General features: G+C 38.5%; 1 protein-coding gene across 1 annotated transcript; it reads left to right on the forward strand.

Annotated features, from left to right (window-relative positions):
• Window positions 1-3,599: 3,599 nt before the first annotated feature.
• On the forward strand, window positions 3,600-16,602 carry LOC134740580 (programmed cell death protein 10). The gene is made up of 5 exons (XM_063673101.1): window positions 3,600-3,857; window positions 3,998-4,175; window positions 4,685-4,817; window positions 10,752-10,913; window positions 13,384-16,602. Exons 1-5 carry the CDS (start codon window positions 3,786-3,788, stop codon window positions 13,466-13,468), a joined length of 630 nt encoding a protein of 209 aa, XP_063529171.1. The 5' UTR covers window positions 3,600-3,785; the 3' UTR covers window positions 13,469-16,602.
• Window positions 16,603-20,231: the final 3,629 nt, after the last annotated feature.

A 20,231-nucleotide genomic window follows, 5' to 3' on the forward strand; every position in this document is an offset into this window, starting at 1 on the left:
TAAAAAACCTAACCTAGGGTGCCGCCAGCAGCGGGGCAGGGCCCAAGCTGCCGGTGGTCAGGGCCGCAGAGAGAGGAACCGGCGGACTATCCGCGCCGTGTCCAAGATCACCGCCTTCTGCATCTGACCCTTGATCCAACCACCTAGCGAGAGTCTCTCAAGGTGTTGGTCGAGACTCTTCGCTATGAGACCGTTCGCTGAAACGACTATCGGGACAATGATCGTCGAATCAACATCCCACATGGCGGTTATCTCGTGAGCCAAGTCTAGGTACTTACTGGACTTGTCCTTCTCGGCTTTCACGAGATTCTCATCATGGGGGATGGTGATGTCGACGAGCACGGCCCGGCGCTGCGATCGATCTATTATCACAATGTCAGGCTTATTGGCTACAATAGTCCTGTCAGTGATGATAGATCGATCCCAATAGAGCGTGGCACGACCATTCTCGAGAACTGGCACAGGTAAATACTTGTAGTACGGTACTTCGCAGTCCACAAGGCCGTATAGAAGAGCAAGCTGCTGGTGAATAATCCTGGCTACGAGATTATGTCTGTGCAAGTACTCGCCGTTAGCAAGATGAGAACAACCGGAAATGATATGCCTGAGTGACTCTCCGGGACGGCGGCATGCCCGACAAATGTCGACCGTACCGTCCTTCAGGATATATTTCCGATAGTTGTTCGTCATCATAACTTCGTCCGCAATTGCACAGGCAAAACCCTCGGTTTCTCCGAAGAGGTCCCCGAATCGTAACCAGTTCACCGACGCGAGCAGGTCTACATCGGGTCCCGTGAGGGCCTTGTAGAACCGCCCATGTAGCACCTTACTCTCCCATACCGCCTTGCGGCCCACAGCACTTTGTACCACAGGTTTGTGCCAGTTCTCGTTTGCCAAGGAGAGCGGCGTGAAGTTCCTGTCCACTGCCACCACATCACGATGCATCCCACACTCGTTGTTAAGGAAATAATTCCTGAGATTGCACACCTCGCGGTTGTGGAGATCTTTGGCGTTAAGGAAGCCTCGACCTCCACACTTCCGTGAGATGTACAATCTCATAACTGACGAGCGTGGGTGTAGCATACGGTGTGTGGTGAGTAGTAGACGGACCCTCCGATCCAGGGCGTCCAGCTCGGTCTGAGTCCACCTTAGTATGCCAAAGGAGTATATGAGTATGGGCATTACCCAGGCGTTGAAGGCGCGCACTTTATTGCCTCCTGACAAAAGACTGTTAAGGACTTTTGTGAGCCGACTGAAAAAGCGCTCCTTCACCGACCGTCTAATACCCTCGCCCTCAATACCCAACGACTGTGACATACCAAGGTATTTATAGGTTTCTGATTCAGAGATAGATCTGAAAGACATTGTCTCAGAAAGTTGTAAATTTGTTGAATTTACAACCTCCCCCAGCTGTACATGCATAACATATTATTATTATTATTATAAAAACTACGCCGGCTCCAACCCTACACCACGGACCCGAGAAGATTTAATTCCCTCCTAAATTGTAGGAGGGTATCCCAATATGGGACCGGCAACAAACTCGGCGGGACACATCTTTTCAAAACATCAGAATGTCCAGCATCATCCAACACTACGGTCTCACAGTCTATGTCTCGCTTGCTCCTTTATCAGGTGGACTACAGGATCCCAAGCTGGTGGTAGAGAAAAGCCATCTTCCCTATTAAAGTTTGGATATTTCTTAATCTTGCCAAGGAGAAGCGTTACATACCCAGAATGCTGCGCGAGGCCATTGAGACTATTAACTCGACCCAACCCGACTGACTCGATTCGCGTTTACGAATCGCCTCAAACAGGTCAAACCTAATACGCTTTCAATTTGGACCGTCATAGCAACTCGGTTTGATCAACCCGGGTTGAAACCGGTTTACACAGAAAGTCGAACCGTTCAGCCCGGTTTGCAATATTTACGGGTTGGCAACTTGGCACATCTCTATGTCAATCTGATAAATCGAGTCCGATTTTAACTCAAATTTTACGTCATTTTTTACGACTCGTGAACGACAAGTTAAATAAATTATTAACGATAAATTATTATGTTTTAACTTTTGATAGCAATAACCATAAAAATGAATTACATTTATAAAGAATAAAACCGGCCAAGTGCGAGTTGGACTCGCGCACGAAGGGTTCCGTACCATTACGCAAAAAAACGGCAAAAAAATCACGTTTGTTGTATGGGAGCCCCCCTTAAATATTCATTTTATTCTGTTTTTAGTATTTGTTGTTATAGCGGAAACAGAAATACACCATCTGTGAAAATTTCAACTGTTTATCACGGTTCATGAGATAGTCTGGTGACAGACGGACAGACAGACGGACAGACGGACTGCGGAGTCTTAGTAATAGGGTCCCGTTTTTACTCTTTGGGTACGGAACCCTAAAAAATGACAAATTTGTGTCTCGTTAGCATGATTTGGGCTATTGTACACTCAACCACAAGGGTGCGCAAATCACGGCGCGAAGCCGCGAACGCGAGTGTGGAGGGCCCTACAGAATAAAAAAGTACTCAACAGAACATAGACATATAGTTGGCCAAGCAAATCTTGTCAGTAGGTGGTCAGTAGAAAAAGGCGCGAAATTCAAATTTTCTATGGGACGACAACCCTTCGCGCCTACATTTTATAAATTTGCCGCCCTTTCCTACTGACAAGATTTGCTTGACCAACTAAAGTATATATCTATAGGGCCCTCCACACTCGTGCGCGAATCGCGGAGCGAAGCCGCGACCGCGAGTGTGGAGTCTAGTTCGCTAATCAGCGAAATCGCATCCACACTCGCGTTCGCAGCTTTGCGCCGCGTAGTCTGGAGCGGACTTATAATATGTCGTAGTACACTGAATATCACCGAATGCAATCTGACAAGGGCCCTCTACACTCATGCGCGAATCACGGCGCGAAGCCGCGAACGCGAGTGTGGAGGGCCCTACAGAGCAGTCGAAATACCATCTATGTCAAAGAAGGTAGGATCCTATAAAAGTGGCCTACCGCTTACGCCCGTGAGGGACAGAACATACGCAATGCGACAATATGATTGGTCGAGTCGATTTGTAGCACACTACCACACAAATACCACCACATAAACCTAAAGGTCCCTCCACACTCATGCGCGAAGCCGCGAACGCAAGTGTGGAGTCTAGTTCGCTAATCAGCGAAATCGACTCCATACTATTAGGCATGAGTGGTGGGGGGAACCAAAGAGTATATAACCACTAGGGGGAACCGTCAGAACGGGATAGTCTTATGTATCTTTCAGGAGGAGTAGCAGAGAAAGCGTTATTGTTGTTTGTCCTTGTTACAGTCTCATTTTTTTTAATTCCCCATCGTAAATTTGTGTAGGGCGCTCCAGACTACGCGGCGCGAAGCCGCGAACGTGAGTTTGAAGCAAAGAGTAGTATAGTTTGAAGTCGATTTCGCTGAATAGCGAACTAGACTCCACACTCGCGTTCGTGGCTTCGCGCCGCGATTCGCGCACGAGTGTAGAGGGCCTTATGCTTTTAATCACTTGTAATCTTGTAATTTGCATCATCAACTGGCAATACTTTTATGACATCGACGGAACACGGAATAGGTGTTGTCAAATCAAATAGTTGTGATTGTGAAATAATCAAGTTATGTATGTGTGATGTGGTGTGAAGCTAATTCTATTGTTTATTGTACTTTCTATTTGTGTCCTGTTTTTGCATATTGCTAATTATCTGGCCAACGAGTTCTGCAAAAAGCACTGTTGTACTCGCCCATCTTAAATCCCTAAACTTTGCCACAATGACAATGGGCGATGAACTGCCTGTCACTTCTTTGGTTTTGCCCGTTCTTATTCGTCCTGTGTTAACTCAGGTTTGTACAAAGTGATTAACAAGATATATTACGTACCAGGAAAACGTATGCGATAATGCTAATCACTGGTACTCTTGTTGATAAGCTTCAAGGCTCCCATATATCATGTTGAAATAGTGTTCTACTTTTTATATTTTTAGTTGGAGAAATATGATTTGGGCGCGTCGCAGACATTACGAGCAGCCCTTACCAAAGCGGAGGCTGCTGTGCCAGGGCTTAATTATGATTTGGTGGCCGGGATAATGCGAAGAGCTGATATACCTGTCAATATGAACGAGAGTTTACTGCGTTTGCAGGGGGCTCTTACAGAATCAGAATGTAAGTTTTGTTTATTAATTTATTATTGGAGACAAGTTAACATAGAACTGCTTCAACATTAGGAACCTTTACATGAACTTAGACTAACTAACTAACTATTTAGAATTGTTTCATTCTGAATAACATTTCTCACTTTGCTTTAAAAACTATCATGTGGTGGTAAGCACAGTAATGCTCTGTAAAAGGACAATTAGTATACCTTCTGAGGCCCAGAAGCAAAACAATACCTTCTTTAAATTAGGAAGTGTCTTTTATTTAATAAAAGTAAAAAAGTATTGGAATATTATATATATGTGTACATGTATAAGTATGGTATATATATATGCAAAGTTATGTTTACAGCTACTTATCATGCAGATTTGGTTTGGAGACTAAACTAGAACATAGCACTCAATGTTGAGTTGAAATTTAATAATAGTGTTTAATTTACTACATATACTATTACAGATACAACTTTTAAATTCATTAAATGATTTGGGTATAATTATTGTTGTTTAAATAAATTACAGGTGCTGATCTAAGGCTGAACAGGTCTGAGGAGGCATTCCAAGAATTAAACAAGAAATCTACTGCATTGAAGAAAATTTTGAGCCGCATTCCTGATGAAATAACAGACAGAAAGACATTCCTGGAAACTATTAAGTAAGTTACAGTAACAAGAATAATATTTAGCTTTGTGAAATTAAATAACAAGTAAAGTATAAACTGTTTTAAATCTTCTCGAGGCAGAGGTAGAGATGGGTAGGGGTGAGTAAATACTGAGTATTTACTCGGTATTTACTCAAAGCATACAGTAAATACTCGTATTTACTCATTTTGGTGAGTAAAAACGATTATTAACAAAATTTCAATACTTTAGTGAGATTTAAGTACTAAATTGGTTTTTATTTAATTGTGTTAACGTGTATTAATGATATTTATGTTATAAGAAGCTTATTACGCTTAGTTTTTGGCAAAAAGTTGATTATCAGTGAGAGGTCATTTGAAATTTAGTGGATATAGACGTGATAAAGTATAGTTAACAATTTGGTTTTTAATAAGATGGTACTTAATTAGTAATTACTTTCAAAGTTACTTAATTACTTACGTTCTAGATAAGTGCATGTTGCAAGCTGATTCACATATTATACAGTTTTTAACCAGTTGTTTATTAAAATAAAACTGCGGCGAAAATACTTTACAATATTATAGCTCTTACCAGATAACGCGGTGATTGTTACATAGTATGTATAGTAGTTCTTACGGCTAACTCTTTGTCTATTGTAAGTAAAACCGCACGTGCTACTACCTGCAAAAAAGGTTCGGTCATTGGCATATAATTCTAATAGGGTGTTTGACTACTAGTCAAATCAGTTTCTTTTTTCGAACTGTCAAAACGATTTTGCTACTATGGAATTTATATGTAACACTAGCATGTGACGTCACAATCAAATTACGTTAATTTATAGTTTTATACGGGCTTTAAAATAGAAATTGTGTCTAAAAATAACTGCTGTCTATGTCTACGTTTCTCTATTAATCTTCTGGTGCTTTATTTCATGCATGGTGTAAAATAATTAATTTTAAATACAGTCAAATACGCTATTGGCTTATCAATATTCGGGAATCTAAAATATTAAACACGAACTTTCATTGGGCATATAATAATATAATTTGGCTGTGTATTAATATTTTAGCGCCAATAATTTATATGAGCCTCCAATATATAGCCGTTTTCTTTTTAAAATGTGGTCTCCTCCTCCTCCTTGCATCGGTTTCCTCGTCACTGAGGGTCGTGGTCACTTCTATGTAACTTCTAGCTTCTCTTGGACAATTTGCCGCCACTTCTTTCTGTCTGTCGCCGAGTGTAGGGCACCGTGGAGCGTTACATCAAGGGCTGAGCGAATCTGTCCACCGCATTGGGCTCCTACGTCTCGGCTTATCGCCTTCGATTTTACCAGTGATCTTCCTGGCAGTCTTTCCTGGCAATGTGGCCAAAATTCATAAAAATACAACTCATATTGATTAATTTAAGGCTCCGTTTTTGTTGCGAATTTATTAATTTTAGTACCTATGGCCAAGATGGTTACTGAGTGGGACCCACGGAACACCATAGACGGTGCAGGCCGGGGTTCAGGCAGACCGAAATGGAGATGGCGGGACGACTTGGACGCATTCTACCCCAAATGGTGGGAAAATGCCGATTACAGGGTCGAATGGAAAAACGAGGGGAGACCTTTGCCCAGCAATAGGACACCAAAGTAGGGTAATAAAAAATAAAAAAAGTACCCATTTCTATTTTTTTAAACTACCCAAATTCGATTAATTAGTTGACGGGTTAAATACGTGCCAATTGCAATGGAAAACTATTAATTACGTCCCACGTTTAGGGGGAGGGAGGGGGTCTAGAAAATGTGACATGTTGTGACACGGGGGAGAGGAGTTACAAACTTTGTGACGTCACTTTAACTTCACTCGTAGTAGAAAATTGTTTTTATTGTTTGTATTCGCGATACAACTAAATAAGCTAGTTTTTGAAACGGTATATCGTATCGGTTTCGTGTCATAAAATTTCTAATATTCCTATTATTTAAAATATTTTTATTAAAATAACTATATTTCATTAAATTTGCTAATTTCGTTGAAAACAAAATTGTCAAATATGTGAAGTCACACAAGGGGGAACGGGATTGCCAAATGTGAAATCACTAAATTCGTGTGATGTAATTTTTGGATGACCCCCTAGGCCAACGCTCAAAAACCAGTGTAAGTGCGCTCTCCGATATATATACATTTTATTTATTTATTTTTAAACTTTATTGCACAATTAAAATATGTACAAATGGCGGACATAATGCCTCAAGGCATTCTCTACCAGTCAACCATTGGGCAAAACAGAACATCTCAAAGAATTTCAGAAATTTTATATCGGATAACGCGCCTTTGTTACGCATCTCGTTGACATATTTTAGACTGGTTCCGTAGCGTTCGACTCGCCGAAACTCAGTAACCGTAGAGGGACCCCACACAGCCTCGCAATTTTTCCGTAGTTCATATTGAATCTTATTGCAAGTTCCATAGAAATTGTAATTCAATTACCGGTTTTTTTTAATGTGATATTCAGCAAACGAGCAGACGAGCCGCCTGATGGGAAGCAGTCATCGTCGCCCATGGACGTAAGCAACATCACAGGAGCCACTTAAGCATTTCCGACCCTTGAGAACCCTAAATACCCGCTTCTTGAAGAATCCCATGTCGTAGCACAAAGAAAATACCTTAAATTGACCGAACCGTTTTTTATTGAGTGGGTAGCACGTGCGGTTTTACTTACAATAGACAATGAGTTAGCTGCAAGGGCCAGCTTGAAAATTAACAACTATACATAGTATAGCCGTATAGTATACGCGGTTAAAGTTAGCGATTCTTTTTTTGCAGGTAGTAGCTCGTGCGGTTTTACTTACAATAGACAAAGAGTTAACCGAAAGGGCCAGCCTGAAAACTAACGACTATAATAAAATCATATTTTAACCACACTAAATACATAGTAACGGTATACGGCAAATACGGGTATTTTAGGTAGGTGGGTTTTTACTAACTACCCATCTAGTTGCGGTCAACTGCTGCTTAGAAAGTGTTTCCACGCTGGGTTCCACTCTCCCATTAAAATAAGTGACTGAGGACTGGAATAGAATCCACAGGTCCGCCTTTTGGAATCCTGAATCCCCGTACACGCCAAATTACGTGTTTACGCGGCACTTACGTCCTTTTATGAACAGTTTTTTAATGAAAATTAAAAAATGACCCGACCGATCATGTTTAAAGTATTTTTTTCTCAAAGTGTTTTCTAGGGTCTATTTTCCCGATATTTTTTCATATTTAATTTAACTTTGTTCCAAAAGTTGTAGAGGGATGAACATTATTTTGGCCTTTGGAAACGGTTTTTTCCCAAAAGTATTAAATTTATGGAAAAAAGTGCGTAATAACATTGAATTTATTTTTTCCCCTCACTAGCTCGGAAAGTTGTCTTTTATCCTTTAAAACAAGCGGGGAAAAACGCATTTTATCCACTAGTGGGGAAAGTAATTTGACCTTGGATGGAGCGTGTTTAAGTAGCTTGACAGATAACAAAACGTAAAACGCTCATAATAATGATTCGTTTGATATTAATTATCATTAAACAAATGGTTTGAGAATCTAATAAAAAATACCAAATTTAGCTTTATTTAATGATTTTATGTCATAAACCTTAAAGTTCCATAAGAAACGTTTGTTTTTTAATAATGATGTTAAATATCATTCTGAACGCACAAGTTGAGTAAATGCAATTTCAAAACGCATCATTGACATTTCATACGTCAGAAATGTCAACATTGTCAACAAAAATTTTACTTAAAAACTTCTCACGTAAAAATACAGAATTTCCAGAGTTTTTTGTTATAATATCGTAAAAAAATGAGTGATTTCAGTGATGAAGATGATCTAACGCCTGTGGATGTTGCACTTTCCTCGCTATAGTGAGGTGAAAAGTTTTGTGTTACACACGGGTGCAAATGTATTTTACTTCTCGTGTGTTGAAACACTTGCTACGCTCAGGATTCTATTTTAGAACCACTCGCTTCGCTCGTGGTTTAACTATAGAATCCTTTCGCTTGCTCGTGTTTCAATTCCACACTCGCGGGTAAAATACAACTTTGCACCCTTGTATAACAAATAACTATTAAAGACCAATTTAATGATGTGCCACACGTTGGTGGTTTCAGATTTTTTTTATTGTGGCACTTAGTTACATGTATGGAACGCCCCTCTTAAAATATATTTTTTACTAATTGGACTACTAAATCCAGTACAAAATACACCTTTATTTCAGATTTCTATACCCTGTCAGCAGTGTCAGCACTCTAAATAGTTTATACCCACCAAATTGGGTATAAACGAGTAAATACGGGTAAATTGAGTAAATACTGAGTATTTACTCGATATTTACTCTTGAGTATTTACTCACTACCCATCTCTAGGCAGAGGTGTAGAGTTAGGGCCAGTGTAGCTTTATTTGATGTTCATAAGTGCATTGTAATAACAAGTAAAGTATAAACTGTTTTAAATCTTCTCGAGGCAGAGGTGTAGAGTTAGGGCCAGTGTAGCTTTATTTGATGTTCATAAGTGCATTGTAATAACAAGTAAAGTATAAACTGTTATAAATCTTCTCGAGGCAGAGGTGTAGAGTTAGGGCCAGTGTAGCTTTATTTGATGTTCATAAGTGCATTGTAATAACAAGTAAAGTATAAACTGTTATAAATCTTCTCGAGGCAGAGGTGTAGAGTTAGGGCCAGTGTAGCTTTATTTGATGTTCATAAGTGCATTGTAATAACAAGTAAAGTATAAACTGTTATAAATCTTCTCGAGGCAGAGGTGTAGAGTTAGGGCCAGTGTAGCTTTATTTGATGTTCATAAGTGCATTGTAATAACAAGTAAAGTATAAACTGTTTTAAATCTTCTCGAGGCAGAGGTGTAGAGTTAGGGCCAGTGTAGCTTTATTTGATGTTCATAAGTGCATTGTAATAACAAGTAAAGTATAAACTGTTTTAAATCTTCTCGAGGCAGAGGTGTAGAGTTAGGGCCAGTGTAGCTTTATTTGATGTTCATAAGTGCATTGTAATAACAAGTAAAGTATAAACTGTTATAAATCTTCTCGAGGCAGAGGTGTAGAGTTAGGGCCAGTGTAGCTTTATTTGATGTCCATAAGTGCATTGTAATAACAAGTAAAGTATAAACTGTTTTAAATCTTCTCGAGGCAGAGGTGTAGAGTTAGGGCCAGTGTAGCTTTATTTGATGTTCATAAGTGCATTGTAATAACAAGTAAAGTATAAACTGTTATAAATCTTCTCGAGGCAGAGGTGTAGAGTTAGGGCCAGTGTAGCTTTATTTGATGTTCATAAGTGCATTGTAATAACAAGTAAAGTATAAACTGTTTTAAATCTTCTCGAGACAGAGGTGTAGAGTTAGGGCCAGTGTAGCTTTATTTGATGTTCATAAGTGCATTGTAATATGCCTACTTGAATAATAAACTATCATTATCTATATCTTGTTAAATATTTTTTATTATTATAGCCTCTTTATTTCCATACTATTTTGAATTATTTAGTTTCTTTTTTAGTTTTTAAATTTGGTTAAAATATGTTTTTAAGGTGTTGTTAAATCTTATGCCTGGTAAATCTTATAATAATACTACTGCATCTGGTACATGAAAGTTGTCATGGGGGATGTCAGCTAAATATTTTTGGCACCGTTTAAACCTTTATTTGACACATAAAAAGGGAAAGGTAGCGGGAGGGGAAATAATATGAAAGCCTGTATTTAACTATAGTATAGTATACCAGCGGTTCTCAAACTTTTGGAAAGCGAAATATTTGACCGAGCCCCAAATTAAAAAATTTCGTTCGTGACTGTGGACCAGATATACCTATAGAATAGAAGATCTGTTTTTTTTTATTATTACAAGTATCCTCACGGAGCCCCAACAGAGGCTTTGCGGAGCCCTAGGGGTCCGTGGAGCACACTTTGAGAATATCTGTATTATACAAACAATTTTTGTTACAGGGAGATTGCATCAGCTATCAAGAAGCTGCTGGATGCTGTCAATGAGGTGTCTCAATATACCCCCGGTCCCGGCAAACAAGTGCTAGAACAAAGGAAAAGGGAATTTGTCAAATACTCTAAAAGGTTTTCAAACACATTGAAGGAGTACTTCAAGGAAGGACAGTAAGTGCCATTTTTATTATTATTGATGTGTAACTTTACTTATTTGGTCAAGTGTCCCAAATGTGCTGAGTGTTTTAAAGCCAAGAAAGAAGGTCAGTAGGGCTAGAGAGTAGCCAGCTGGCAGCCAGTTTAGAGCTTGTAGCATCTCATACCTGGGTCCTAACTCCCAGTTCTTACTCCCACGGGCTGATGCTCTGGATTCTCCAATCGGCTATAATTCCTTAACGCTTTTGCCTTCTCTTCCTGTCTGATTCTCGTCGTCCAAATTACTCCCTGAAACTTTTGATTTAAAATGTTTACTTTCTGGCTACCATTTCTAAATTCTCCCTGAACTCCTTCTACCCTATTACGGCCCTGACCCGTCCGGTTACTTACCTTGCTGTTTTTCTAATCACTTCATGTTTTTATTATAATTTCGAAGCTAATCGACCTAAAATTCACTATAAATTTTCCATTGACATATTTGTTTCTTTGTTTTGACATAATCCGTCAAACTATTAATTTACTCTTAATTCTTTAGCATGAAGTTTAGGTCGTATAGTTTTCAAGTAGTTTGTTCTAAATTTTATCTAAAAATTGTTACTGGTGAACAAATATTTTCAAATATTTTCAAAAATAATAATAAGGTAAAGAATAATTCTAGAAAATGTTATCGCTAGCTATATAAGCGGCCCAGCGGACATCTGAATTCAGTTTGCTTCTAGTTCCCAACAAAGGAACGTCAGTTATAAGGGTCCGTGCGGGGCCAAGCCAGGCCCCGCACCATCAAGAAACCCTCGCTCGCGCTCCTTAAAAAGTACCTGTGTTGCTGGCGAAGTCTGGCGCTCTCTCTGCACGCGCCCAAGTCCGGTGGTGCTTAGCGGTTGCTCTAACGGAGCGCCTCGTCTCCTAGGCGCGCGCTATCGGCGCGCCTCGCCTCAACAGGCGCATGCTGTCACCGCGCCTCGCCTCTTCGAAGAGCGTGCTTATCAGCGCGCCTTACCCAGCGCGCCTTACCGTGCGCGCGCTATCAGCGCGCCTTACCCAGCGAGCCTTACCGTGCGCGTGCTACCAGCGCGCCTTACTGTGCGCGTGCTACCAGCACGCCTCACCTTTGCGCGTGCTATCTGCGCGCCTTACCTTTGCGTGTGGTATCTGCGTGCCTTACCTTTGCGCGTGCTATCTGCGCGCCTTACTGTGCGCGTGCTACCAGCGCGCCTCACCTTGCGCGTGCTATCTGCGCGCCTTACCTTTGCGCGTGCTATCTGCGCGCCTTACTGTGCGCGTGCTACCAGCGCGCCTCACCTTGCGCGTGCTATCAGCGCGCCTATCCGTGTGCGTGCTCCTGCCTTGCGCGTGCTACTAGCGCGACTATAAACGTATTTTTATTCTTTTTGTAATTTAAACCATCTGTTAGCGTGTCATATTTAGACAATAGCCGATAAATAAAGAACCTACCCCTGTTATATCTATCCTTTCCTTTCTACCTCCTCACTCCCAGCTCCGTTACTCACTCCTCCAATATACGTGGAGGAGGGAGTAACGTGACAAGCTGCTGTCACCTAAATTGCTCTTGTGCGTTTTATCCCCAGGAACCCATAGACAGATTTATTGCCAATAAAATCATTTGTAAATTCTTGGCTTTAGAAATAAGTGTCTGCTTTTAACAGTCCCAGCTTTAAACTAAGGGATTCTTTCCGCTTACAACAATATGTTTTGTAGAGTGATTAAGTATCTACATAAATAAAAAAACATAATTGTAGTATACAGGATGGAACAGAACGAACGACCTTTACGCAAACGGGGAATTGTTTAGGCTACGTACTTTATTTTTCACTTATTAATCACGTTAATATTTCTAACCGTTTGTGAGATACAGTTTGTTAAACATTAGTGCAAAAATCTGTATGTTTCAACCCTAGCAAGTAGATCCGATGACGTCATAAACGTAAAATGTAAACTCAAATTAATGACATGACATGTGTCAATTAAAAATGTAAATAACTTCGTAGGGTGGTCTCTAATATTAACATGCTTTATTTTAATGATTTTGTTTTACTTTTAAATCCAGCTTTGCGATTGTAATAACTCGATTGTCCAACATTGTTCTTTCAGCTTAGTCGCTAGAAATGTTCCACCCTATATATAGGTGATGGTCCTCGTCCTAGTACTGGACTTTAGCTAATCAGTCAAATCACACAGAAGGAAAAGTTTCATTCACATCTTAAATCTGTCAGAAGTGATGGATCTAATTAATGGGGTTGGCCCGTCGAAATAATTAGCAGATGGCGCCAGCACAGCTTGCCCTGTCAATCCCTAGAATTGTGTCAAATTTTTGTTTTTTAAATGCCCTGGATGCCAGCCCTTTAAGCCAAATCTCATAGAAAAAGGGGCAAGCTATGATGGCGCCATCTCTGCAAACCTTTGACAGTTGCCAACCCCATTGTATGATTACAGATTATTTGTCTAATATTGAAATGTCTCTTTTCAGGGCCAATGCTGTGTTCGTGAGTGCTCTTTATTTGATCCACCAAACGAATCAAATCTTATATACCGTAAAAAATAAGTCTGAATAACTTTATCACTTCTGTAATAGACTAATTTGTCTTAATTTTTCCCGTTCAAGTGTATTAGTTACATATGAAATAAACATGGATATGGGGTTAAATACCTAGTTAATCAAAAGTTTTATAAAAGTATAAGTATAGGATTTTAGTTTTCGTGTGCAGTCTTAACATAAAATAATAATTTTACACGTAGGGTTGATAACATCAGTCGCCAAAAATTGTAGATTGAGTCTTTGAAGTTCTTAAGACATGGGCAGTATAGAGCTGGTCATTGACAGCCAACTTAATGAATATCATAACACTGTCCCTAGCTTTTACAATAATGTTGTGGAATACATTTTGGGAGAGTAGGAACACTCAAATAATTTTGCCATATTAACATTGATTGGGAGATTTGGGAATTTGAACATGTTAAATGGATATCTATTACAAAAAAATTATTATCGATTGCTAAAACTTAAATTATATTAGGCGACGTCTGATGGTTATCAGGTATTAGTAAATCGCAATTTAAAAATTCTTACAGTTTTTCATCTTTGTAGGATATGTCTACAGTAGGTATGTGTACCCTAATGACGTAAATTCATAGTTATTTTTAGATATTGGACTATTTACATTCGGTTCTTGTTTCAGTAAAATCAAAGAGGATATAATATTATATATTATACATAGAGCGGTACAGTCCGTTAACTCTCAGAATGACATTCGTTTTTCGGGTAAAATCGGACGTAATTTTTATTTTATATTTATTTATTTAAGGTTTACCAACAATTGTTGACATCGATACATTAATAATGTACTAAGCTAAAACATGTAAGGAGTGGTGTCACAATTACTTACAGGTAAACACCGCATGCATAACAAATATAAGTAAACAACTATAGTAATACCTAAATTTAAACTTATTTTCTAATTATTTATGTTTCTAATTATTTGTGTTTTAAGAAATATTTTCGGACAGATGTTATAAATTTATTTAGTGGGTCACAGTGCATATCCGCCTTGTCACAGCAACCATTAGCAATTTTACATAACCTGCATACTGGAGAGTTAGTGCCTGAAACTGTTCTTCTAAGCGGGGCGTAAAGAGGGGTGATAGCGTTACGGGGGAAACGAGATGGAGCACGAAAGTTCAACAACGTCAGCAGTTGCGGACAATCTATTTTGTGGTTCACTAACTTGTACAAAAAAGTTGCATCTAAGAGCGTCCGTCGGTCTTCTAGGGAATCCATCTTGAAATATTGCAGTTTCCTTTGATAGGATATTGATCTTTTAGCCATAACACGTGCCTGAAAAGCTAAGTGACGAGTGAACCTTTTTTGAATACGCTCTAACCGCAATGAGTGAGTAGCATAATCGAATCGCGTAATAGAGAATGACAGTGTCTTACTACACTAGACTAATATTGACCGGGATATAGACCGTGATTACCTTTTGTATTATTTGTGAGCTCCCGATATGATATTTGGACGCAGTTACATGCATCATGTTGACGGGTGGGGTGGGGTATATCCCGGTCAATATAAGTCTAGTGAAACTAACCGTGAATCATTCAAAACTCTAATGACATGACAGTGTCTTACTGTTTACTTGCAATCCAAAACCCAAAGAGTGCAGTCGTCTTTTCAGCCTTAAACTATATAGAGTAGTAAATAACTTAATTTAATGGGGACATCTCAAAAAGAGTATTTCTGTAAATGGTCAATCACGAGAAATCATATATTAAAGTATATAAATATTTTTGAAAAGAAGCCGTTTAAGAAAAGTGATAATTGTAAATATTTTAATACAATTCAAGACCGGATGATAGAAGTAACAGGAATTTCAAAAAATACATTAATAAAAATATTAAGCGAAGCCGACCAAAAGCCTCCATCCATGCCCATTGAAACGCCAAAGAAAAGGAGACCGAAAAAGGACTTTGTGTTCAATCTGGATAGTTTTGATTACATGATTTCCATAATAGATTCAAAGATCTCCCGAATTTGAAAAATTGTATAATCTTACCATATGAATTGAAATATGTGACTGGTATTAACAACTCTATATAATTTCCGCCAAAAGTAGTAAATGACGGTGTGACGTTCTGTTTTCAAATTACCTCGCGACGAATTTCAAATTCTTATTCTATTTTATTTAGATTATGACAAAAGGTCAAATCGCAATATAGTCATCAACCGAATATTAAGCATAACGTCATTAAATTAGGGCTTATTGAGACAATAGGTATCCTTAACTTTTTGCGGTAAGTTTAAAACTTTTTGTGACTTAATAAGAAAACAGAACAGCAGTATCACCTTCGCGTGTTACCGCCGATACCCGATGTATCTTTCTAAAATCCGAAGGTCATTCTGAGAGTTAACGTACTATACTGTCATAGTAAATTTTGTAACCACAGTAAATTCACTGCCATCTATCGACAAACTTTAAAACTAAAAATGAAAATCTATAAAAATACTAAAAAAGTATTTAAATATGGATAAATGTTTTTTTTTATTTGCATTAATTATTTTTATTATTTTGACCCATGTTCTTTCACTGATATGCGTTAAAATTGTTAAATAACAAACGAAACCGTCAACGCCCTCTATTCGAGAGTAGGCCAAAGGTAGTGGCGCCATCTGATCGAGAATCAAATTTTCGTGATTTTCGAGGCACGTTTTTTCCTTAGACTGTATACATCTATTACGGAGTTATATCTATCTTTGGTGGAAGTAACCGAAATAGGCTTTTCTTTGGTAAAATGCATACACTATTATATTATAATTATGTAATACAATAATAATATGATGTATATTTATAGATGCAGTCTGTAATTATTATTTAAATAATGCATAGGTAGGTACAGTTGAAGTATTTACTTGTGTTTTAAAATTGTACCTACGAATCACAATTTACAATCGCATTATTATTATTCAAATATCACACTATATGTATACATAAATACCGATCGTGACTGTACATCGTGTAGACTGTAGCCACTAGCCACTACTCTACATAACCTATGACTGTTGTACTTTTACCCTAGTATTATAGATATAGATATAAAACTTAACGTGTAAAACGTGTTTATGCAATTAATGTTGTTATATTAATTTGCACTGTTCTGGAGATAATACCCAACTAATAGAGAAATATTTTTATCTGATGTTTTCTTTTAACCATACTTTGTCATGCTGAACATTATTTCCATATTTTCCATCAGTCTCGTATTGTCGTCATTGTAGCTTTTAACCATACTTTGTCATGCTGAACAGTATTTCCATATTTTCCATCAGTTTCGTATTGTCGTCCGTCTTTTACCCTTTGGGTACGGAGTACGGAACCCTAAAAACCAATAGATATTATACGGTCTAATCAATCAATCAATTAATTTGCGTAAGAATGTCCATAACATTTATTTATTTAAATTGTCTTTAATTGTGGTTTCTTTCCTCTCATCTTCATGACCAACATCAATGGGGGCTTCATTTAGATATTACGTGGATATTACAGATAAGATTGCAGGTAGGTATCGCTTTGCAGCAACTGCATTTTCCAGTACAACCACGCTTAGAAAAAAATGCACGGCATGTGTCTGGCACGCTCAATGCCTGTAAATATACCTAAATCCATCCACCTTAAAGAGGATCAACATTCAATTCTTTATTAAAACTTGAAGGTATTTTTTGGCAGGCAAATCTAACTGAGTTCCGGCAGTTGAGAGACTAAATTACATAACATTTTGGATCCATCCAAATATATCAACTGGCACCAATAATGTCATCGTATATATTTTATGGGTAAAACTTTTATTATCTTATCACTAATATTAACAGTAGTCGTCCTGCATACACATCTGTCGGCCGAATAAATAAGATTTCGCTTAAATGTGTTATCTTCGATCCGGACATCTCGGCTGCTCATAAATCAGAATAATGCATTCGATGCGATTCTATTAACGGTTTTGTATTTAAATTTATCCCTCAGTTCAGTCACAAGCAGTCTCAGAGCAACGCGCAACGTTAAGCGAGTCCTGTTCATGTTCGTAAAAAAAGTATCTTAATTCTTAAAATAAAATTAGGTACCTACTTATAAAATTATCGCTGACGTGCACGCTTTGCGAAAGCTCCATACAGTCGCTTTTGTAGGTAGGACTTTCTAGGTAAAGACCTAGCTAAACTTACAGTCGGCGCAACGTAAGAAATGATATTTGACAGTCATTAATTCACCCTTAGACCGCTTGTATACGCCCGTTGTTTTCTTCGGACAATTGTCGTTGTTCGGCGGCGATGTCTTGTTTTCTTGGGTGTGGTGTAGCTTAGAAATAAATTAAGAGTGGAAAAATGCACTGTCCTGGGCGAGGCTCGAACTTGCGACACTGGATCACCAGCCCATGCTCTGCCAACCGAGACTTCACTCCGGGACAGCGAACACCTCCACCATATGGGCCTTAGGGAGACACCCTAGCGACATCTACCGTAAGAGTGATACGCTTCTGAAACGGCTACCGGAGTTCCAAGTAATATTGAAAACTCACCAGTAACGTAATAGCATCGTTTGCAGACGTTTCTGCCTAATTCAAAATAGTTATTTACGATACAAGTTCGAAAAATAGGAAATTCGCTACGAGTGGCGAATTTTAAAATATGACCGAAGGGAGTGTTTTAAATCGACACGAGTTGCGAATTACCTATTCGCACGTGTATCGTACATCGTTTTTCAACATACTTGTTCAAAACGACGTTTTTATTCCACCGATTTTTGGGTCATAATCCTAGATATAAAACCGACAAAAAAAGGAGGTTATCAATTCGACCGTATTTTTTTTATATGTATGCTACCTCAGAACTCCGTCATTTCTGAGCCGATTTGGAAAATATTTTTTTTGTTTGAATGTATATAGTACCTAGTTGGTCCCGTCTTTGTAAAAACCCAGTTTTGATGAAGGGATCCATTAGGAATCCAGGGAACTCCTCAAATTTATAGGCATACATATATCGGTTTTAGTATTTTCATCAACAAACCAAGCACTTTCATCCAAAACAGTACCATTTGATGAAGTGGAACTACTGATGATGACCAGAACGGGACTCACTTCAAACGGGAAAAAAATCGATACGTTTGAAGTCGGTGCCAAGCTAAATAGTTACAATACTGGTTCTTTTGTTCTTATCAAACCAGGGTTGGCATTAGGTTTGACGGCAACTTGACGCTATTAAGATTTGGCTTGGCACCGACTTCAAACGTATCAGTTTGCTAGCGCATATAAAACGAGATAATATGTATTTTATTTTTTCCTGTTTGAAGTCGGTGTTACTTTTTTTTAAAGATTAATTTTTATCCGACTGATAGATTATTTATTTATTTATTTAAACTTTATTGCACAAAATATATACAACAATGTACAAATGGCGGACTTACCAGTCAACCATAGGGCCAAACAGAGACACTTACAATTGGTTAGTTTTATTTTAACAATTAAAATTTGATTAATATGAAAGTTTCTTTTTTTTCCTCGCAAATGTGTTGAAAAACGTCGTATGAAACGCGTGTGCATTGGTCATTACACACATCGGCTTTCTTATTGCGCGCTCGCTTACAGCTCGCGCGCACAATATCGCCTTGTGTGTAGTGACCAACTTAGCAAACTTGCATCACAATGTACATATGGCCCTTTAAATTTTCGACGTAGTTACGTAATGTGCTTATTATAGCACAGGGTGTCGTAACGGGATCTATATCGGAATCCCTAAAAAAATTTACCCTATTTTTGCATTCCCTAATATTGTTTGTCATAATGAGCATTTGTCCTAACACTCATATGCCCTAATTTTGGTTTCCCTAACATTGTATGGTTGATTTTTTTGCCCTAATATTTTATTTCCGAATGTCACTTGCCATATTGATGATTTATCCTAATGTCATGTTCCATAATTGTTATTTGTCATAATTATTGTTGATCATATGTTCTAATCATTATTTTACCTAACTCAGGGGTCGCAGTTCTAACCTAACCTAACGTACTTTTCTGGCAGCGGTTCGTTTTTGCGAGGGTCGCAGTTCTAACCTAACCTAACCTAATTTTCTAGCAGCAGTTCGTTTTCGCAAGTTGATTGTTAGGACAAACACCCATTATGACAAAAAAGTTAGGGCAAGTGATATGAGATGAGGACAAACGTTGTTAGGGATTGCGAGGACTATGGAAAAAAACATTAGGTAATATTGATCGTTATGGTAAAAATGCTTATGACAAATGAGATTCAGGATAACCATTACATTATGGAAAACAATTGTTATGAGAATTGATCGTTAGGGCTAGTGCGCATTAGGACAAAACAGTTAGGTCAAGTGACGTTAGGACAAACGTTGTTAGGGGAGTTGGAAGGAGACCCGTCGTAACGTAATGGAGCATCAGATGTACTGTAAAATACCTAGTTACTCGTAGTTAGTTTTGTTGGGCATTTTTCGCAAATCGACATCCAATGTGCCTATTTTGCGTGAAACGAGGTAGCGCTACTCTAACCACCCCAGCTCCTCCACGAAGCCTAGCAAAGTCTTCAGGTTGCTAGTTGCCTCCTTTAGTGTGCATGGATTTCCTAGGTATTTGCTCCTATATACTTCTACCTGTTTACAGTCTAGGAGAATATGTTTTGTTGTTTCTTCTTCTTCCATGCACTGTCACCCACCCCAACTATTCCTATTTAAAACTACTCTTATGCTAATCACCTCTTAAGAATTTACCTCTAAAATTTGGCCATGTGATCGTCTAGTCTAGCGTTAGAACCCCTCG

Source organism: Cydia strobilella, chromosome 4, assembly GCF_947568885.1.
Source record: "Cydia strobilella chromosome 4, ilCydStro3.1, whole genome shotgun sequence".
NCBI classification, from domain to species: Eukaryota; Metazoa; Arthropoda; class Insecta; order Lepidoptera; family Tortricidae; genus Cydia; species Cydia strobilella.

What these genes read in the sequence shown, in the direction of transcription:
- LOC134740580 (XM_063673101.1), top strand. Translation starts at nt 3,786, where the DNA reads ATGACAATGGGCGATGAACTGCCTGTCACTTCTTTGGTTTTGCCCGTT. An exon ending in TTCGTCCTGTGTTAACTCAG is followed by an intron (nt 3,858 to 3,997) that starts GTTTGTACAAAG and finishes TTATATTTTTAG; the next exon opens with TTGGAGAAATATGATTTGGG. An exon ending in GGCTCTTACAGAATCAGAAT is followed by an intron (nt 4,176 to 4,684) that starts GTAAGTTTTGTT and finishes AATAAATTACAG; the next exon opens with GTGCTGATCTAAGGCTGAAC.